Below are 22824 nucleotides of genomic sequence, written 5' to 3'. Positions count from 1 at the left end.
TTGGATAACCACAGCGACTGCATAGAAGCAATGGAAAAAATAGCCTATATATATCTAGGATACAGACAAAAAATAGTAATAGATAATACAAATATTAAAGAAGAACTAAAAGAAAAATATAGACAAAGACTAACAAATATACTGAAAACAGAATTGACAGCAAGAAACAAGGCAAAAGCTATAAATACTTATGCTATACCAATATTGACCTACTCATTTGGAGTAATGAAACGGAGTAACACAGACCTAGAAGCACTCAATACACTTACACAATCACAATGCCACAAATACAGAATACATCACATACATTCAGCAACAGAAAGATTCACATTAAGCAGAAAGGAAGGAGGAAGGGGATTTATCGACATATAAAACCTACATTATGGACAGTAGACAATTTAAGAAAATTCTTTCTAGAACAAGCAGAAACTAGCAAAATACACAAAGCAATCACTCATATAAATACATCGTCTACACCATTGCAATTTCATAACCACTTCTGCAACCCTTTAGATCACATAACATCAACAGATATGAAGAAAGTAAACTGGGAAAAGAAAACACTACATGGCAAGCACCCGTATCATCTAACACAGCCACACATCGATCAAGATGCATCCAACACATGGCTAAGAAAAGGCAATATATACAGTGAGACAGAAGGATTCATGATTGCAATACAGGATCAAACAATAAACACTGGATATTACAGCAAGCATATTATTAAAGATCCCAATACCACAACAGATAAATGCGGACATTGCAAACAACAAATAGAAACAGTAGATCACATCACAAGCGGATGTACAATACTAGCAAATACAGAATACCGCAGAAGACATGACAATGTAGCAAAAATAATAAATCAACAACTTGCCATACAACATAAACTAATAAAACAACACGTTCCCACATAAAAGTATGCACCACAAAATGTACTGGAGAATGATGAATACAAATTATACTGGAACAGAACCATTATAACAGATAAAACAACACCACATAACAAACCTGACATCATACTCACCAATAAAAAGAAGAAATTAACACAACTAATCGAAATATCCATACCAAATACAACAAATATACAGAAGAAAGCAGAGGAAAAAATTGAAAAATACATCCAACTGGCGGAGGTAGTCAAGGACATGTGGCATGAGGATAAAGTTGACATTATACCAATTATACTATCAACTACAGGAGTCATACCACACAATATCCACCAGTACATCAACGCAATACAGTTACATCCAAACATATATATACAACTACAGAAATCTGTAATTATTGATACATGTTCAATTACCCGAAAGTTCCTAAATGCAATGTAACATATATCGTGCAGTTAAAAGGAAGTCACGCTTGATCAAGGTCCACGTCACTTTCCATTTTTACCAGACATAACATCTGAGAAAGGAAAGAAATAATAATAATAATAATAATAATAATAATAATAATAATAATGCATTGAGATACACACTAAACAGCATGTGGTTACCAGACTCAGTGTTGAAAGGCATAATTAGTGGGACCATGGTGATAACACATACAAATAGTAACCAAGTTTGGACATTATTCACAAAGCACGTTGTTAGTCCTACTGGTAACGTAAGGCCCTAACAAAGTGTAATGGACCTGAACTAAGCAAGAATTATAGTTGATACTAATCTGTGGGATCATTTGAGGAGAGTTCAAAGAAAACTGGTGTGAATAAATTCATGCCCATGATGTGGAAAGGGCTTCTTTCACAGCTGACCAATCTTCCATTTCTATGATCATAGTATGTAAGTGCAAATGTTTTCTGGAGGACCTGCTGCAATTACTGTTGATGATTAAGATGCTGTATCACATGGACTACATTTACCAAATAAAAAACATGTGCCTCAAACCAGGATCAAACCATTGAACTCCTGCATGCTAACCCAAAACTCTATCCACTGCACTAACTGTACAGCATGACAATTATGTGCTGATCAGAGGTGGTTACCATATGTGTGGATACAGTGTTGCCAGATGGACACTCTTTAACATCCTTTTTCTGCTGGATGTACTCACCGGATGAAATTCAGTGAGAGACATTTTTTTATCACTGGCATGTGAGGACTGGCACTGCAAAGCCCGAGTGTGCAAATTTTGCTTCACCTCGTTTAATGGCCTGAATTCAAGTGGCATCCTGGAGACATTTTTACAGGTGGCTCAGAAGTCTGATGCAAGAGCCGACTTGATGCCCACAAGCGAGGCAAATATTAGTTACTCCAGCAGGAGGTTTAGTCATAAGCTCATGTCTTATGACCTTTCTACCCTACTGTTTGATGGTACTAGCTGAGCATGAATGAAGTTGTTATTACCCATCATTGGATTATATCTGTAATAAATTTTAAAATGAATACAAAAGCTCATGCTGCAATATCATGATCAATTTGTTCTTAAACTCAGCTTGGAGTTTGGATTTAAAAGTGATGATAATTGGCTTACGTGACCTTAATGCTCAAATGTTAACAATACAAAACACTGACCAATTAATCTGAGACCATAATTCATGTGCTTAACACTCGAAAACATTTACAAGCAGATGCTGTTGATGAATAAATTAACTGTTTCTTAAACAGAGGCCTGCTACTATACAACTTCTAGCTGTATATGGCCACAGATTGTACAACAACTGTTATTAAACCATATTATTCATAGAAGGGAGATCTTACTAATACAGAGGATATGCTGAAAACCAAAACTGAATCTCTATCAACTAGCTACAGCGTCAGCAGTCAACCATAGCTGAGCACTACATCTCCACAATACATTCTGTGGACAATACTGGCAGAAAAATCTTTGCTGTGGTGAAATTCTTTTGAAATTATATTATTAAGAAATCTGTGGAAATACAGTTGGCAGAAGATTTTACTAATCAGGATGGTGACTTTCATCATCAGAGAATGCTATGTTTGTCAGAAGATGTTCATCCAGCCAAGACCTTTGCACATGCAGCACTGCATTGTGGCATAATTAGAGCAATATAACCTCCAGTCATCAAACTCAGCTAGAGATTGCTGCCTGACTGCCAGCCAAACTATTGAGGCAGGAAGTCAACAACATCTGAATTGATTTATTTGCATATCAAAAACTGTTGTGTTATATGAGGCATGATCACTGCATACCTGATTATACAAATGGATAGCATACATAAATATTATTACATAGATATCGTGTCTCTTGCATTTTTACACAGAATACATAGCCTACTAATTAGGTTGTATGCCATAAGTTACAATTTTGTTCGTTAGAATCACATTTATAATAAAAGATTCTTTTCATCACATACAAATTCATTTGTGTTATAAAATACTTGTTCTTTCAACCATGTCTCTACCACTATTTTAAATTTATTTTTATGTAATGCACTTTTGTCATGTGATATATTATTGAAAAATATTTTTCCAACATGTAGAAAACTATATTGGACTTTACTTAAATGAGTCCAAGGAATTTCCAATAAATGTCTGCTTCTGGTTCCGTATTAGTGCACATCTGATATACTTTCATACATGTGGACATTCTGTTTGGCATGCATAAGTACTTTGGGCATGTATAGACAGGGGACTGGCAGTATTTTGTGCTAAAAAACATACTATACGCAAGAAGTTAAGTTGCTTGAACCAAAAATACATATAATGGTTTTCTTCTGCCAGAGAAACACTGTTTTGTTCCAGTAGAGTTTCCCCAAAGAAGAATTCCATAATTCAAGCATGTAGGAAAAAAGGCATAGTATGCTGTAAGCATGAGCTCTATGCTCACACAATCTTTTAGCTTCCTAAGGAGATGTAAAACTCTTGAAACTTACTGCAGAGCTTTTCTGTGTGGATATTGCAGCATAATTTACTATATTACAGAATGATTGAGTTCATTTTGTCCATTATTAGTTTCTCTAAGGAAAAAGATGATATATTCAGTTTTATTTTTATTTGATGTCAACCTATTTTCATGGAACCACTGAAATGCGTTTTCCATCATGGAGTTGTTCATTTGTTCGACAACATTCATGTCATTATGTGATGTGCAATCCCAAAATTACAGAGGTCCAACACAAGCACAGCAGCACTACACAGAACTACCTTCCAGAGCCATCCTTACCATCAGATGGTGTACCACAATGCTTTGTCTTGAGAGTATTTCTATTTATAGTGTACATTGATGTCCTGCCCTGATGTGTGAGGAAGACAGAAGCAATACTATTTACAGATGATACCATTCTGCTTATTGAAGCAAAAAGTAGAGATCTCACCATTTCTGCAAGTCTCATCAGAGGTGAAGTTTACCGGTGGCTCTATAGAAGTTGGCTCATCTTAAACACACAAAAGCTGTTGCTTTACACTTTCAGCCCTTTAAATCAAAAATGTAGAAAAGCCAGTAATTCATATGAACACTATTCTGATTATTGTATTTTGCTTCTTGAATGTCATTAAGGCATGAGGAGAATTACCCCAAAAGATAACTTAATATCTTAACAGTGAGTGTATCTGAGAAAAATACACCGTTTTTACCATTTCATGAGCACCATTGCTAGAGAGCACTCTGATTACATATGCTAACTTAGAGAGTTGTGAGATTAGGGGAGACATGCAAGAGTTCCATTTTAGAATTTCTTGCAGGAAAATGCCCAGAAACTGTGTATCAGTGATATTTTGAATAAAATAAATAAATAAATATTTTTACTACTGAGTGCATTTCTCCCATATTTGACTTCATTCCATAAATATATGTCATCACTCACAAACATTTATTCTATACATTCAGAATGAACAGATTTTGAGCTTAAGTTGTTTATCTTCATAAAATTTTTTGTGCAGTTTATGGAAGTCCACTCTTTTCAGTATTTATTTATTTATTCATTTATTGTTGTGCCAATTGGTTGCCTCATAAAATGATATTTAGTCATTCAATAATGAGCAAATGTAACTTAAGAAAAGAAAAATACTCTGCTGGTATACTATGCACTGCTCGAACACTTGACCCTGCCTCTATAGAATAGGATACATTTCCACCACAGGCACATTGTTCAACATGTAGTCACCAAAAGACGCTTTGAATCACCACTCTTCTGCCCTCTGGCAGTCTCTCACACAAATATGGTGTTTTTGTATAGTAAGATGGTATCTGTTCTTTTGGACATGTCCGAAAGAACAGATACCATCGGTGACCATGCAGCTCATTAGAATAAAATTACAATGAAATGAAGACCCTTAGCTGCTTACAGGCATTGACATACGTCAACGGGGACAGATGAAAATGTGTGCCCCGACTGGGACTCGAACCCGGGATCTCCTGCTTACATGGCAGACGCTCTGTCCATCTGAGCCACCGAGGACACAGAGATAGAGCGACTGTAGGGATTTATCTCTGGCATGCCTCCCCCGAAACCCACATTCTCAACGTATTGTCCCGCACTACATTCGTAGTGCCCCCGCCCATTACACTCATTACTCGCGGCGCGTTGCCGATTCCCATAAGAGTTCGGGCACTGTTTGTGCATTCGCACAGAAGAAGAAGATGGTCAAGCGCCTGGTGAACCTTAACTATATATATGTTGAGAATGTGGGTTTCACGGGAGGCGTGCCAGAGATAAATCCCTGCAGTCGCGCTATCCTCTGTGTCCTCGATGGCTCAGATGGACAGAGCGTCTGCCATGTAAGCAGGAGATCCCAGGTTCGAGTCCCGGTTGGGGCACACATTTTCATCTGTCCCCGTTGACGTATGTCAACGACTGTAAGCAGCTAAGGGTGTTCATTTCATTGTAATTTCATGGTGTTTTTGTATCGTGCCATACAGGTATAATATTTTACACTACTTGCAAAGCTTAAAGACATCATTAAATTAAAAGTGGGAGGGACATAGAAAAGTAAATAAGTAGCCAAAGTAGGAATAAACTGTTTCTTTAATTTTATGGTAGTCTGCTAATCACTCGTGTCTTGCTGTATATAAATGGATGTGCATTTTACACAGATGAAAATAAATAGGGTTCTCTGCTGATGATGGAAACATTATATAATCTCCAAAACATATGTGCAGATGTAGATGTAGAGATTCACCACATCCAGAGCTGAAAGGCCAGAGCTGAAAGGCCAGCAAAGATGACTGCCATGCGGAAGATCAAGGTTTGATTCCCAGCACCACCAAAGATTTTTTCTTGATGGGAGGACTCTTATGGGGTGCACTCAGCCCTGTGATGCCTGTTGAGGAACTACTTGACCGAGTAGTAGTGGCTCCACAGTCTGGAAAGTCTGAAACATGGTCTGGAAACTGGTGTGCTGACCACATGCCCCTCCATGCCATGTGCATATGTGCCACAAGACACAGGACAACATGACACCCGGTAGACATTTGGCCTACAAGGCCTGGCAAGAAGCTCGCTGTCATGTTTAGGTGTAGAGATGCAACAACAGAAGGACTCATAAAGAAAATATACAGAAAAATATGGTAACATAAAATCCTGGGTAGAATATAAATAATGAAATGAGTAACCACAACAACTCTGCATATGCCTGAGGCATTGAATAGTTGAGAAGCACATAAACATCTCTGAGCTTTTGGATGTTGTGCAATGAAGTGTTTAGAATCTAAAGAGCAATTGGCCTTTCAGGTGTACAATGTGTATTCTGTTTATCTAAAAATGTGTAATACATAACAATACCAGAGAAGGAAAGTAGCTACGCACCACATAGCTGAGATGCTGAGTCACGATAGGCACAATAAAAAGATTCACACATTCATAGCTTTCAACCATTAAGGCCTTTATCAACAGTAGACACACATACACACACGCATGCACACACTCACGCAAACGCAACTTGCACACGCGTCTGCTGTCCCAGAGAGTGTAGTTTTAGCTCTCCGAGACTGCAGACATGTGTGCAAGTTGCGTTTGTGTGAGTGTGTGCATGTGTGTCTGCTGCTGACAAAGGCCTTAATGGCAGAAAGCTATCGGTGTGTGAATCTTTTTATTGTGCCTATCGCGACTCAGCATCTCGGCTATGTGGTGAGTAGCAACTTTCTTCTCCGGTATTGTTACATTCCATCCTTGATTTTCCATTGTTTGATTTGTGTAATACATATTTAGATATACAGGGTTATTACAAATGATTGAAGCGATTTCACAGCTCTACAATAACTTTATTATTTGAGATATTTTCACAATGCTTTGGACACACATACAAGAACTCAAAAAGTTTTTTTAGGCATTCACAAATGTTCGATATGTGCCCCTTTAGTGATTCGGCAGACATCAAGCCGATAATCAAGTTCCTCCCACACTCGGCGCAGCATGTCCCCATCAATGAGTTCGAAAGCATCGTAGATGCGAGCCCGCAGTTCTGGCATGTTTCTTGGTAGAGGAGGTTTAAACACTGAATCTTTCACATAACCCCACAGAAAGAAGTCGCATGGGGTTAAGTCGGGAGAGCGTGGAGGCCATGACATGAATTGCTGATCATGATCTCCACCATGACCGATCCATCGGTTTTCCAATCTCCTGTTTAAGAAATGCCGAACATCATGATGGAAGTGCGGTGGAGCACCATCCTGTTGAAAGATGAAGTCGGCGCTGTCGGTCTCCAGTTGTGGCATGAGCCAATTTTCCAGCATGTCCAGACACACGTGTTCAACCGTTTCTTCGCTCACTGCCGGCCGACCCGTTGATTTCCCCTTACAGAGGCATCCAGAAGCTTTAAACTTCGCATACAATCGCCGAATGGAGTTAGCAGTTGGTGAATCTTTGTTGAACTTCATCCTGAAGTGTCGTTGCACTGTTATGACTGACTGATGTGAGTGCATTTCAAGCACGACATACGCTTTCTCGGCTCCTGTCGCCATTTTGTCTCACTGCGCTCTCGAGCGCTCTGGCAGCAGAAACCTGAAGTGCGGCTTCAGCCGAACAAAACTTTATGAGTTTTTCCACATATCTGTAGTGTGTCGTGACCATACGTCAATGAATGGATCTACAGTGAATTTATGAAATCGCTTCAATCATTTGTAATAGCCCTGTACATAGGAATTTTTGAAATGAGGATGTTGTACAGATAAGTATTTAAATTTTTTTATGACATTCATTTTGGCAAACAGTCTAACTTGTAACTGCAGTTTTCTATTCCAAACATTCATGTCATTTATCGGAGTAAGAAATGGAGTATTCCTTCTACTTATTTCTGAATATTTTTCATTTGTTTGTTTGTTGTCTTTGTTCTGCTGTACATTTCTGCATCCAAATTCAGATCGGCACTTGGAACAATACACTTATTACATTTGGATGCCACAATTCTTTGAAAATTATCAATATATTTATGCAAATATTAAGCACATAGCAATAATATCCTTCAACTAATTAGTAAGACTGAAGGAATAGCAACTTCTTTTATGATTTTGCTGTCTGTCTGATGCTGTATTCATTCATAGTTTTTCTAAGCACTAAGAACAAATAAATTAAGTGACAGTTAATTGTTGATACAACTTATAGAATTAGATAGTAATAGGTACTTTTCTCTGTTATTGTGCATCTTGACTTATAACACGTACCCAAAGATGATACTTTGTGATGGTGTCTACGGAACATGATAAATGAAACTGCTGTAAATCAGATTTGTACAGTAAGTTACAAAATTGCTTATACTAAGTTCTGAATGTAGTATGCCTGTGATTTGCAACTGAATAAACAACTTCTTTTCAGGAGCTGCATGGTCATTGACACTGAAACTATTCATGATCCTTAGTACTTTTCTTTTTAACTTATGTTAAACAATGAATTAATGTGTGTTACAATTTTACTATCACATCTGTTTACATGAATTTCCAAATTAAGAGGCAGATAAAAATATGTAGCTGCACATTTTTACAGGCAACATTCAGCATGGTTGATGGGACCGGCAATGGCAGATACAGTTATTTTGGAGATGGACTTTGTTCTGGTCATTGTGGTATAACTATTGATTCTCCTCAGGAGAAGGATTACGGCAGATGGCAGTGCATTGTTTTAACAGCTCACAGAAGAAAACCTCTTTCTTCTTTTATCTCTATTTCTTCAGATATAGGAGATGTTGCTGCAGCTGGTAAGTTGTGAGAAAGATAACAATAACCTGGTGAAAAGGAAAGGACTCACGTGGCCTTTCAGAGACTCACTGTGCTCACTAATGAATTTTTACTACCAGAACAGTTGGATATGAGGTAAACTTGCAAAAGAATTGTGAACTGAATTGCCTCTCACATCACAGTTGATTGTTAATCATTGTAAGGACATGAGGTAAACTTGCAAAAGAATTGTGAACTGAATTGCCTCTCACATCGCAGTTGATTGTTAATCATTGTAACTGACTGATGATGTAATCTGATTCACATTCTTTTGCTGAGTAATATACTACAGAGGGTTAAGAGGGGGTGGGGAGGTATTAATTCTATAACAGACAATCAGGATCAGGTCAAACATGTTGTTATGTCAATACCTTCTTGTATCACATGTTCTCAGATTTTTTGTGCATTAAGATGTAACACTTTTTATGATCCAAAAGCAAAAATCAGTATATATTCTCAGACAGTAAGTGTTTGGAATGATACAGGACTCTTGCATTGATATCCTGAACAGAGCCCTAGTGGAGGTGGTTTGCTAGTGCCTTTGTCTATCAAAGCATCAAATATGCATTTGTATCCTATGAATGATATTGATTATTTCTTTTGTGAGGCTGAAATTCAGTGTCATAACATAGCCTACTTTCAAATAATGTGGATGGGCAACATCATCCTAACTGCACCCACTTGACACATGGTTCATCATTAGTTCATATCCTCATTCCACAGGATATGGAAAATGATTTTGGGATTTGACTCAACATAAGTACATAGTCTGTTGGCAAAGAACTTTATGCTACCACCTCTTGCTCCCTTCCCTTAATATATCTTCTCCAGCCAAAATTTGAACTGGCTATCTTCAGGTTGAGCATCACTATATTAGATGTTTCAGAGATCTTAGCTATGGAAGCTAGTTTGTCATGCTTTACTACTCTATTAAACTCAAGGCATTAGTGGAAAAGCATTTGATCACCTGGAAAAAAGTAAGTGAAGGAAATTACTATGACTCTCTTCAAAGGTACATATGCAGTAGAGTCCCATTAATCCGAACTAATTGGGACTGGGTCTTGTTCGGATTACCGATTTGTTTGGATTAGCCGGAATTACAATGACAAGTTTCTAGAGTGAAGTATACCAAGCAGACAAGCAGTTAAGTGGGTACACCATAGTAACAGATGGGAACAAGTGTGAGAACAATGGCTCACTCTCACTCCCTGTCGTTGTTGTTGTGCACTGTTGCAATCTTTGTAGTGTCTGAGGTCAGTGTGCTGCCAGTTGGCTTGCAAAGCCCAAAATGGATAGAGAATGGTGAGAATGTATCTAAACTGGAAATGGAACTGGGTGTTGGCAAAGCAACCATTTGTGACTGGAAGAAGAACTGAGTGAAGCTTGAACAGTCCTGTGCAAAGTCTTCAGGAAAAACACTCTAAATTTGGCAGACTTAGAAACAGTCCCAGTATGATAAAGTGGATGAAGCTCTTTTCCTTTGGTTTACACAGGAAAGAGAAATGGGAACTCCTTTGAATGGAGCACTGGTTCAGGAGAAGGCTGTTTTACCTGAACAATTTAATGAACTGTGTTGAGTCTTTTAGTGTGAATATGGGTTGGTTGGACAGATTCAAAAAATGTCATGGAATCCGTCAGCTAACAATTACTTGAGAGAAGATTTCTTCTGACCGTGATGCAATGAAGGAATACTTGGATGAGTTTGAAAAAATAAGAGAGGGAAAGTATTCTCCCCAACAAATTTATAACGTTGGTGAGACTGGCTTTAATTTTAGGGCATGGCCAACAAAAAGCCCAGCATCAAAAGTGGAAGACCATTGTCCTGGTTTTAAAATGTGCAAAGATCGTGTGACTTTATTAGCATGCAGCAACACTGCTGGTAATCACAAGCTGCCTTTAATGCTGGTCAGCAAATCTGCTAGGCCCAAAGATTTTAAAAACTGCAACATGAAGTTCCTGCCCTTATATTATTGCAACCAGAAAAAAGCATCGATGGTTGGTAACCTGTTCAAAGAATGATTTCACGGCCAGTTTTTTCCCTCTTTCAGCAGTTTTCTAAGGAAAATCATTTGTCTTCTCATGCAATCCTTTTGATTGATAATGCGCCAACTGAGGAATTATGTGATGGAGAAATTGTGGCGAAGTTTTTGGTGCCGAATGTTACACCACTTCTACAGCCGATGGACCAGGGCAACTGCAAACATTAAAACTGATTTACAGAAAACAATTTTTAAGAATGCTGATCCAAGATGATAGCATTCTTTTAGTGGACAAAATAAAAAAGACCAGTATGAAGGATATTGTTTATTGGACCATTGAGGCATGGCAGAATATTTCAGAAAATACTCTGAGAAAATCATGGACATCTCTTTAATTTCAGGACAACTTAGTTGAAAATGAAGAGGAAAATCTACTACAAATGATACAGACAATCCCTGGATGTGAAGAAGCTAGTGAAGGAGGCATAGATGAGTGGATAGCAGCAGGTGGGGCATGTGTGGAGAACCTCACTGACGCTGATTTAGTTGCTGCTGTGACTCAAGACTAGGAAAAAGTGGACTGCTGTTGTACGTGCGCGTGGGGCACACACTACTCGTTAAAGCCTGTGCTATGGCAAGTGAGTGGGATTCACCTTATGAGAAAGGATTTTCGTGTGGTTATTGACCGCGTGTGCCTGAATGGTGGCAAATCAGACTTACATCCACTCTGTAATAACAATGATCTGTCAAGCAAGTTCGAAATGCAATTACACGTCAGGATGGACCAAAAGCAACACTGAAAGTGCTACCAATTTAAAAATAATAGTCGCCAGCCTAATTAGGCATTAACTGAGTTTCTTCCCTGTGCAAGTTGGTAGGTATTCATGCAAAACAACAAGTAGTAACACTGCATAATATAGTAGAATTTTAGAACCAGAAAATCTATTGAACTGATAATTTCACATTCTGTAAATACATAACACTACACTATAATGTATACTACAAAACTTTGTACTGTCTATTGATCAAATTAAAATAAGGCATAGGTTACCCTAGAAATAGCACTTTCGAGCCACACACAAAATGTCAATTTTGATAAAGATAAAACACTGATAAATTTTGGCTTTTATATTGACTTTAACTTTTGCTGGTCAAACCAATTTAGAACACTTCAGAATTCAAATGAATAAAAAGGGGGGGGGAGGGGTCCTGAAACTGTTATGATCACTGTATTAAAAAAATTGATTACTGAATTTATTATGCGTTCAAGATTTCCAGTATATAAGTTACTACTCTTTTCATCTTATTTACTGTTCCTTTAAATACCTTTATATCTGTCTCAAAATAATTAAACTTCATTACTATATCAATATCAAAGTTATCTTTCAACTTCGTTAGACCTTCGTTATTCATTTACTGGTTCATTAACAAAACAGTTCTTTAAACACCATTCTATCATAGCTAGGTCTGCAAGTAATTATTATTAACACAAAATTTAATTTTTCATTTCGGGACACTCGGATTGCACAACATTTGGAAAGGACCCTGTCTAGGTTAGTTGTGAGAATAATTAAATGTGGGAAAGTTCTGGTGAAATTTAGGTTATTATTGAACAGTTCACTCTATGGTCCATACGAATACAGTACTAAAAGTTTCAACCTGCTTGTATCGATGCGGCGGTTGGTGGGCAGCAAGATGGCGAGGCACAGAGCACACATGCAACCATAGCTATGGCTCTTGACGTATCGGCACTTTAATTCTTCTTTGCGTCGCAATACTTTTCCATTTAGTGCCTATGGACTTTTGCCATGCTGTGTGGGCGTTGGAACGGCATACCCGAGGCTCAATGAAGCTACGTCTTCCAGGAGAGCCTCCTTGCTCCAGAAGGTGTTGCTCAAACCAGTGCCAAACTCCAACTAACTGAGCCCGTTGTGCCTTGCAGTGCCCGCGTGCATTTTCGTGTGCTCGCCTGCCATCCACCTTTTACCGCTCCCTTACAGAGAGGGTATTCACCCGAGGTTTTGCATTCTACATATCCTAACACATTGCCTACATATGGACCAGACACACAGTTACAATTTTAAACATCTTACAACAGTCTCAACATTTGTTACATTTCAATTCTATTACAATATTGCTTGACATTTGACATAAACATTAATATTCACATTGAAACTTGTTTTCAGTTTTCTTAACACAATGACATGAAACAAAAAAGAAATGAAATCAGAACATCAATTACACTAGTTTATCGAAAAATCAGATGGAAAAAAAAATTACTTATATGTACAATAGTACAGTGTTGTTGTTGTTACACTGTGACAGAAGTGACAATGAGCCTGAAAGTGACAAAGGAGAGCTGGTGCCACACAGTGACACAGCAGAAACCCTTGACCTCGTGCTACATTATTTGGAGCAGCAGCCCACTGCTACACCTGCTGATTTGATGTGCATGAGATGATGGCGCAACTATGCGTCATGTAACAGACTGTCTTCATTATGCCAAAAAACAATGACTGAGTGTTTGTTATCTAAAAAGTAGGGATAAATGTCCACTGTATTTTAGCAAGTTTGACAGCTTTTCTTTCATTGTTATGCAGTGTTTAAACCTAATGTTTCCTTGCCAATTTTTCTACTAAATGTTTACTGTACTATGTAAATTAAAACAGTGTGTGTGTACAACAGTTTACCACACAGTTTTTGATACTTAGACTAACATTTTTCATGTTCGGATTAACCAAACATTCGGATTACCAAGGTTTGGATTAGTGGGATTCTGCTGTACAGGGTGGAGAAAAACTGAGTCACAAAATTTTAACCCTGGATAGCTGATGCCAGTAGGAATGAAAATTACTAATGTTGTGTAGGTCAATAAAGCACAATTTTTAAACTAATGAAACTTGGCACTACATGCTCTGATTGGTAGTGGGATTGCCCTTTTGCTTGATGCTCTGGACAATGCATGATTGCAACTGCTTTGCCTGCCAGAGATCATGATGTATCCAAGGTGGCCCACATACTCAGTGGTAGCGCGCCAGCCTTCCACTCTGGGGGCAAATCTGCTGGGGTCCCAACACATCCATCATAATTTCATGATAAGATGTACTGGAAACAAATCTATCAACAGCTATAGTTTGCATACAGAAAGACCAACCCTCTGACATGACACATGCTTGGTAACGTCGAACGGTGTTTTGCCGAACTCTTTCAAAGATTCCTGGCATTCCCTTGATGTGATTGGTGGCATGTTGAATGCGATCCATTAACTCCTCTTCATTTCTATGTGGTTTGTGTCTGGGTGGGTGAACTAGAACCTTGAAGAATCCCCACAGGAAAAAGTCTGGTGGTGTGAGGTCTGGTGGCGTGAGGTCTGGTGATTGTGTGGGCTTTCAAAGTAATAAATGATTGAAATGAGGTGGACCTCAACTATGTACCCTCTGACTCCGCATTGAAATTTTAAAAGTTTTGGCTGGTTTCATTGTCTAGGGGCTAGGATACATAGTTGCTGCATTACAGGCCAAATACTGCTGAGTCTACAGTATACAATAGGAATACACACATGAATCGAATGGTCGAAGGTTTCTATCACTTGGCAACTGTGAACAATGAAAGTAACACATAAATTTATGAATGAAAGATTACCATTAAATAAAATCTGCAGGTACTATCTTAACAACTTTAAATGATGAGTACAATAGTAGAAGTACTTTTGAGAATGCGGTATATTTCTGCAAAACACTTATTGGTGTCGGTGGTCCAGCAATAAAATAAAATATAAGTTGAATAACAGGGAAACAATAGATTCCTACTGCATGTAATTAGTTATGAACAACAATATAGCTCGCGAGATATTCACTTCCAAATGCACGCTACATCTTCACTGTAAAAGCCATGGAAATCTTGCAAGTGCACAAGTCAGCACTACGAAATATTTCTATTTACTGTGACCACACGTAAACTGCTCCACACTCTCCAAGTCCCTCTCACGACTCTGCGTCCATCGCGCCGTCACATTCAGCACTTCCTGTATCCAGTGCCATACCGTCCAGCCCTGCTGCACTGCCAGAACTACCCCGTGTTCTCTCCAGAAATTGGCTTCCATCCAGGCTCCCCATTCACGAGCGCTGTGATTGGCTAGAGTGCTTGCTCCATGTCTTCATGCCAACGCACAGACACACAAACATAATGAAACATATTCGAAATACTGGATTCACATTTAAATACTTGAAATTAAATAAATATTCCTACAGCTGGACCATAAAAGCACTCTAACACACATTATTAAATACATAAACAAATTAAATAAACATATATCAAAGGAACAGCGACAAAAGGTAGGCCAGTAGCCTAATGTCTCTGTGCTTTCTAAAACACAGTAAATATTTAACCAATTTCTTCATGAATGGTGTATATCAGATGTAAACAAAGACATAGATGAATAAATATATTTATAAGCATGCTGCTACCATTTTTTTCTGTAACTGTGGAGTACTTATGGCCTGACGCGATTGATAGTAATAGGCCACTTTGACCTCCAATAACTCATGTACTATTCAAGTTTCATGCCTGTAATTTATACCAATTTAGGTTTACACTAATAGCTTTCTAAAGACACATAGATCGACAAAATCAAATGAACCATTTAGATTTTGGAAATTTGTTGCTGGGTGTTACTTGTATAATTTACAGTCAGATACTAAACTTTAAATTAATAAAGATATTGAAAATCTGATTACACCATCAGAATCATCGTGCAAATAATAGTAATGTACAGGTTTCTTTTTGAGATATCATCATTCATCTGGCTACTATTAATTTCCATATGAACTGTGAAATGTCTGCCATTAAGGTTTCACAAAGTCCGCCATTTTGGCACTCCTGGCATAGACATCTCCTTCATCGACACAAAGCACCATCCCTGTCACAGCGTCAACATGGAATTCCCAGCCATGCAGCCAATGGACCGTGTGGTCTGGCCATTGTGCAGCATCATGTGGTTGCTAACGAGCTGCGGCTTGCACAGCAACCCGAGTGGTTGCCGCCAACTCTGAACTTAGAACAACTCCTGGGTGCCGCAACTCACCCGTTACCTCACAGTGGGTGAACTAGAACCCTGAAGAATTCCCACAGGAAAAAGTCTGGTGGCATGATGTCTGGTGGCATGAGGCCTGGTGGCATGAGGTCTTGTGGCATGAGGTCTGTTGATCGTGGGGGCCAGGTCCTATGAGCACCTTTGCCAATTACCTGGCCATCAAAGAGTTCATTTAAATATCTGCGCACAGCACGACTGTTATGTGCAGGCATCCCATCATGCTGCAACCACATGCATAGCTGTATGTCCTGGGGAACATCTTCCAGCAGGTCGGGTAGAGTTTCTTGCAAAAAGTGAAGGTAATTTGCCCCGGTAAGTCGAGGAGGTAGACGGACTGGCCCAATCAGATGGTCACCCACAATGCCTGCCCAAATGTTGAGAAAAAATGTTCCTGGTGTTCATGGATGTACGTGATGTGAGGATTTCTCCTTGCCCAATAATGAACATTTTGAGTGTTGTAAAGGCCATCCTGATGGAAGGTGCACTTGCCAGTAAACAACACAATGATGGGGAAGTTGGGTCCTTGTGCAACATGTTGTAGAAACCACCGGCAAAACCCCAGCCTGTGTTTATAGTCTGCCACAGGATTTAGGTCTTGTACAGGGTGGAAACTAAATGGATCATGGCCATCATTCCTCAAAACCTCCCAGACTAACCGATGAGTGACATCCATGTCATGTCCAACTGCTCGGGTACTTGTCGTAGGTGCTTCCTTGACGTGCTCGAGAACAGTCTCCCGTTGTGTTTGAGGTCTTCCAGCATCACCATGATATCCTGCTAATGAGCCTGTTTCACTAAGTCACTAGTGAATTGCTGTAAACATTTGCAGATGCGAGTGGCATCTTGCTGGGTACCATTCCTCATACAACCACTGAGCTTCATGCTCATTACCATCGGCTAGTCCATAAACAAAAACCATATCTCGTTGTTCTTGAAATGAATACTGTGCTGCCATGCTTACTGTATGATTAAATTGCAGGTGACATGTGTGTGCTCTGAAGTGAAGCTTATGTGTGAATGCCTGTGATGTTAGGTGGCACAAACAGCAAGACCTATTTGACATGTGTGCATTTCATGCTGGGGCAGTGACGGAGTGAGGGACATTTGTATGTGTCAACCGACAACCATAGTGCTGCCTGTCAACCAGCAGATGGCAACAGGGCAATCTTATGGTCAATTGGAGCATGTGGCGTCAAGTTTCTGTAGTTTAAAAATGGTGCACTGTTGACCTACACAACATTAGTAATTTTGGTTCCTACTGACATCAGATATCCAGGGATAAAATTTCATGACTCAATTTTTCTCCACCCTGTTTGTCACATATCTGCCATCATTCTTTGTTTTAGTGCTAAATACAACCACATAAATAAAAAAAATTAATGATTTTAGGACTATTGATATAACACTAACACTATGAATTACAGTACTAAGCCAAGAAATTCACCAATTATGGGAAAGTGCAGTTGCAATGCTGTCTCATGCATACGGTAGAATGAAAAGACTTTTCACCTTGCTGGACTTAAGATTTTCTTCCATTCCCATCCAACATTTCCTAGTTCTTCAACTAATGTATTTTTCCAAAAATGAAAGTAACTGTGTGCTGTCATTTGCTGCTGCAAAATAACAAGGTCTGATCTTACTGTATCACACACCAATACAGAAAGAAACTGGAAAAATTGTTCTTATTACATGAATTGGGTTCACTTCACATGTTACTGGTTCAATCTCACATCTTATTTAAATATGGAATCATCATTAATATGTTACATTGGTGTCATAGAAATGACTACAAGCTTTCTGCGCACGTTGTTCAACACACATCAAAATGTACAGAAAGTCATCATTTGCTGGTGGTAGGACTACAGTGAATGATGTTAATATGTGTTGGTGCACACTTCTCAACTAGATTTAACTTGTGCACTGGGTAATTTATATAGTGGTTGTGCATCATTATGCATCAAAGTGCCCTTACAGTCATATAGCGACTACCCTGAGATGTAATATCTTTGACATCATTTATTCCTCGTTTTTTATAATTATTCTCTCACTGATTTTTCACACTGATGTATTTTCAAACTGCATTGCACGAGCACATTATGCAATAAATATTGCTTTAAGGCTTAAAGTTAATTTCTATGAGCCACAAGATTTTTGCCATCCCAGTGTGATTGTAAGTGACAGTCAATGTCAACTAATGTGCTATCCATGCTTCATCATTCTGACATCAAGCCCACATAAACTGCATCATCTGTGTACTGCATTGGCAACATACTTTGAGCATCAAAAGCTGCTCTACCACATCAGTTGCATCACTGGCCATCTGTGTATTAAGGTATAGCAATGCTGGACCCAGCACCATCTATCTATATGCCTCTGAGCACTTCCATTAACCAAGTCAGTTTCAAATCACCACCTTTTTGGAACAGAAAACTGTCCTATGGTTTGTGCAACTGAAGAGTCAATTCATGCTCACCAATGTCACAGCTGACAAAAATAATTTCGGTTATGTCACCACGGCACTTAACAAAGACATGGCTCTCAAGGTGCAGGATATTTTGGCCTTACCATCAAGCACTGACCAACATATTACTCTGAAGAATGCAATCTCTGTCACAATTTGAGCAGAATGACCTGATAAGTTGCTGCAAAAAGAGGATTTAGGAGATCATACTCCCTTACAGTTATTGGGTTGGTTGCAAAAACTAGTGAGTAATGCTGTTAATGGAGACATTCAAAGGAACATCTGGCTGTCACATCTTCCTCTCAATGCACAGAAGATCCTTGTACTATCTGCCAGAGACCATGACATGTTAGTGCAGACTACAGACCATATTGTGGAGATGTACCCTTGTGCAATAGTAGCGAGTGTTAGCTCACCACCTGATTCTGTTATAGTATCACTGTAGATGCAGAGCTCACTGCACAAGTGACTACACTATGGACACGGCATTCCAGTCATCAACCTTAACAACATCACTCACCAGGACAATGCTACCAACCATGTTTGTCAAAGGAGATCTGCTGGTACCACAGAAGGTTTGAAGCTCAAGTACAGAAAAGCACTCCACCATGCAAGATGGGAAACATGACAGGAAGTCAATAATAATGAAGACTGGCTTTCTGAACAGAAGCCATCAATTGTTTGTCACCGATCTCTATACCAATTTCCAGTTCTTGGAGGATACTGGTCCAGACATGTCTGTTTATTCATCCACTCATCTGCCTTGCTATAATTGTGATGGCTGTCACCTCTTTGCTGCCAAAAGATCAGCGATAAAGACGTATGGTCATGTGACACAGACCTGTGTAATAAGTTAAGAGTTGGAATTTATTATAGCAAATGTGACACATTTTAATGATCTTCGGATGACAGGAGAGACAGTATGGTACTGGGGTGCAAGACTCACATCTCTCTCACAGTTGACTCATGTATTGTGTGCAGCCGATCTTCTTCTTGGGTCAGACAGCTGCATCGATCTTCACAAACTCTTCTTCTCTGAAGACTCTAGCTGGTTAAGGGAATTTCAAAATAGACTTCTTTTCTACTCTTGAAATGATTCTGTACTCTCTGGATACTTTTGTTCAACTCTGTTATATTTTCATCTCCATCACTTCACAAGATTCACACAAGCATTCAGCTCCCACAAGTCAACCCCATCTTGGACCTTTAGAAACTAACAGATACAATTATAATGTGTTTGGTTTAATAACCAGTATAAAACCAGTTCTTGCTTATCACATGTCCAACACCCGAAAATCAAATGTAAATATCTTTAGTTCAATACATAAGTCATTTGTTCACAACAATACAGTCATTACACTGTCAATGAATAGAGCATGCTTACTTCTTGTGCTGGACATACAGCTTCTCAGGCATGCACTGCAAACACTTGGTCCATGCTAATCGACCTTCACTATTGCTGTATTCTCCCGATACATGTCTATCCTGCACGCACAGAACCTGTGGTGAGGCAGACACATCTCCACTCTCTTACCCTTGCACTTAAAATACGGGGTGTTTGAGATGGTGGAAAGCTGCGTGTCTCTAGAATTTACACTGAAATTCTTGCACTTCAACATTCCATATTAGAAGCTGACTTTCTGTCATTTTATGACCTGCTACCCAACCTGAGACATCAGCAACTATTTGATACCACAACCAATCTCACCAGTCAAGCATGTGTATGTTGTGTGGGTGGTGTAGGAGTTTGGATGATTGGTTGTGACTCTCCCTACATAGAACTTTTTAAACAGTTCCTAGAGACCAGCAGGCAGCTACTGACACTAGCACCAGTATGCTATTTGACAGTGCTCACATCCTCCCAACAACTGGACTGCCAATCCATGCTTGACTGTGCTGTTTGACAACAGAAAAGGTGAAAGTAACTTTGATGTTTGCTCAGGGTGTCTTCTGACCATCAAGCAGCAGCTGGGCCTCACTGCTACACGTAGTGCCCATGAAGAACAATAGATGACTTCCATGCACTGATTACCAGCAGCTAAATCAAGGACAATCCCGAATTGCTATCCAGTACTACATATTCAGGGCTTATTATTTTATTCATGGCTGTAATTTTCAGCAACTGCAGTATTATTTTTTCAGGATAAATTTCAGTCACCAGTTGCAAATAAGTTTTTATTAACTTTACCAGTTTTTACAAGTTAATTTGTCATCTTCTGGAGCCTACAAAATTAGGAATATTATAAATCTTTAGACATTGGCTACACATTTATGTGAAGTACAAAAAGTATATTACAGAAGCTTACTTAGTTTAGCAAACAGTCAATATCTTCTTCATATAGGGATAATGCCTTCCAGAAATTTACATATTGTATATGATTATTTTAGACACTATTTGACAATTTGCAATAACTCACTCACATCTGTGTATCTATTGTGCTAGCAGTAAGGAACATATATAAATAAACGTATAAAAATATAATGAAGGCATTAAAGCAGTTATACATAACACATTAAAAAAATTAGACATAATTTTAATATATGAAGTGGATGGGCTAATTTTCACATTTTATAAGAGATGATACACAATCGAAGTAGAGTCTGTTTTTTAATCCAAGTTGATCACTCAACAAACCTTTAGGTGAGAATCTTTATGTATTTCAGATTCCTTCAAAAGGTTCATTTTTTTGCCCTTGTCATTTATATGTAAAATTTCCATGCTTAGCAAGGATGGGGAGGAAGTGTGTCTTTCTTTGTTTTGAGGTGTTCTGCAAAAGTTGACTTATATGAATTCCTGCCATCTTCATTGAGAAATGCAATATAATCTGAGTTTTTATACAGGACAGACAGGGAGGGCACTTAAGACCCCAATTGCTCAACAAAGATGGCGAGAGTTCGTGTAAGTCAACTTTCGCAGAACACCTCAAAACAGAGAAACACACACTTCCTGCCTTATCCTTGTTTAACATGGAAACTGTATGTGAAGTTGACAAGGGCTACAAAATGAACCCTTTGGAAGAATGTGAATTATATAGACATTCTCACCTAAATTCAAAAGATTTGTTGAATGCTGAACTTGCATTAAAAACAGACACTATTTGTATTGGGTATAATTTCTTATAAAATGTGGAAATTAGCCTTTCCATTTTATATATTGAAATTGTATGTCATATTTTTTCAAATGTATTACATGTAACTTCTTCATATGCCTTCGTTATATTTTTTATGTGTGCTTTTATATATGTCCATTGTTGCTAGCACAACAGATATATAGATGTGATTCAGTTATTGTAAATTGTCAAACAGTGTTTAAAATAATCACATACAATTTGTAAATTTCTAAACATACCATGGCATTATCCTTTGTGAAGAAAATATTGCCTGTCTGCTGAACTAAGTACGTTTCTGTAATGTTCTTTTTATGTGTCACATAAATGTATAGCCAAGGTCTAGGATTTATAATATTCCAAATTTTGTAGGTTTCTGAAGATGACAAATTCATGTGTTGAAACCGGTAAAGATAATAAAAATTTGTTTGCAACTGATGACTGAAATTTTTCCTGAAAAATATTAAGGACTTTGTGTTTAAAATCTACAGTAAGCATGTCTTCTCTACCTTAGATTTGGTGCATGCATATTATCAGCTACCCATAGCACAAGAAAGTGTTGCTAAAACAGCTGTCACCACTCTATTTAGCATCTTTGAATTTAGAAAAATGTCATTGAGGTTGTGCAATGTCATGCAAACTTACCAATGTTTCATGGGTGAAGTGATGAGAGACCTGAACTTCTGTGACATATACATTGATGATTTATTAGTTTATGTCTAGCTCCAAAGCTGAACATTTGGTAGACTGCTTGTCAACCCTTCTAAATGTGTCTTTGGATCTTCAGATGTCCACTTTCTGGGCCACACAGTCAATGTCCATGGAATTCGGTTGCCGCAACATGAGGTAGAACCAGTGACTTCTTGAACTGCATCGATTTCTGTTTGTCACCAACTTCTACCATTGTTGTGTGCAGAACCATACATTGTTGGACAGTGTTCTGAAATATCTTGTGCATGGTTTGTGCAAACCAAATGACAGACTGCTGTGGAGTAGTAACCCAAGACGGCTTTCAACACTGTAAAGGCTGCTATTGCTGTGGCCACTTTGTTGGCACACCCTGTACCACAAGCA

The 22824-nt window shown here is 38.6% G+C and overlaps 1 protein-coding gene across 1 annotated transcript in view; it reads left to right on the top strand.

The window, feature by feature from the left end:
• LOC126175804 (uncharacterized) overlaps positions 1 to 22824 on the top strand; it is a 165348-nt gene that overhangs the window by 91428 nt on the left and 51096 nt on the right. The window contains exon 6 of the mRNA XM_049922789.1: positions 8882 to 9092. Coding sequence (XP_049778746.1) covers positions 8882 to 9092 — 211 coding nt within the window. The remainder of the gene's footprint in view (positions 1 to 8881; positions 9093 to 22824) is intronic.

This window comes from Schistocerca cancellata, chromosome 3, assembly GCF_023864275.1.
Source record: "Schistocerca cancellata isolate TAMUIC-IGC-003103 chromosome 3, iqSchCanc2.1, whole genome shotgun sequence".
In the NCBI taxonomy this organism is placed as follows: domain Eukaryota; kingdom Metazoa; phylum Arthropoda; class Insecta; order Orthoptera; family Acrididae; genus Schistocerca; species Schistocerca cancellata.
The sequence above is the reverse complement of the archived record's forward strand: the minus strand, read 5'-3'. Positions and strand labels throughout refer to the sequence as shown.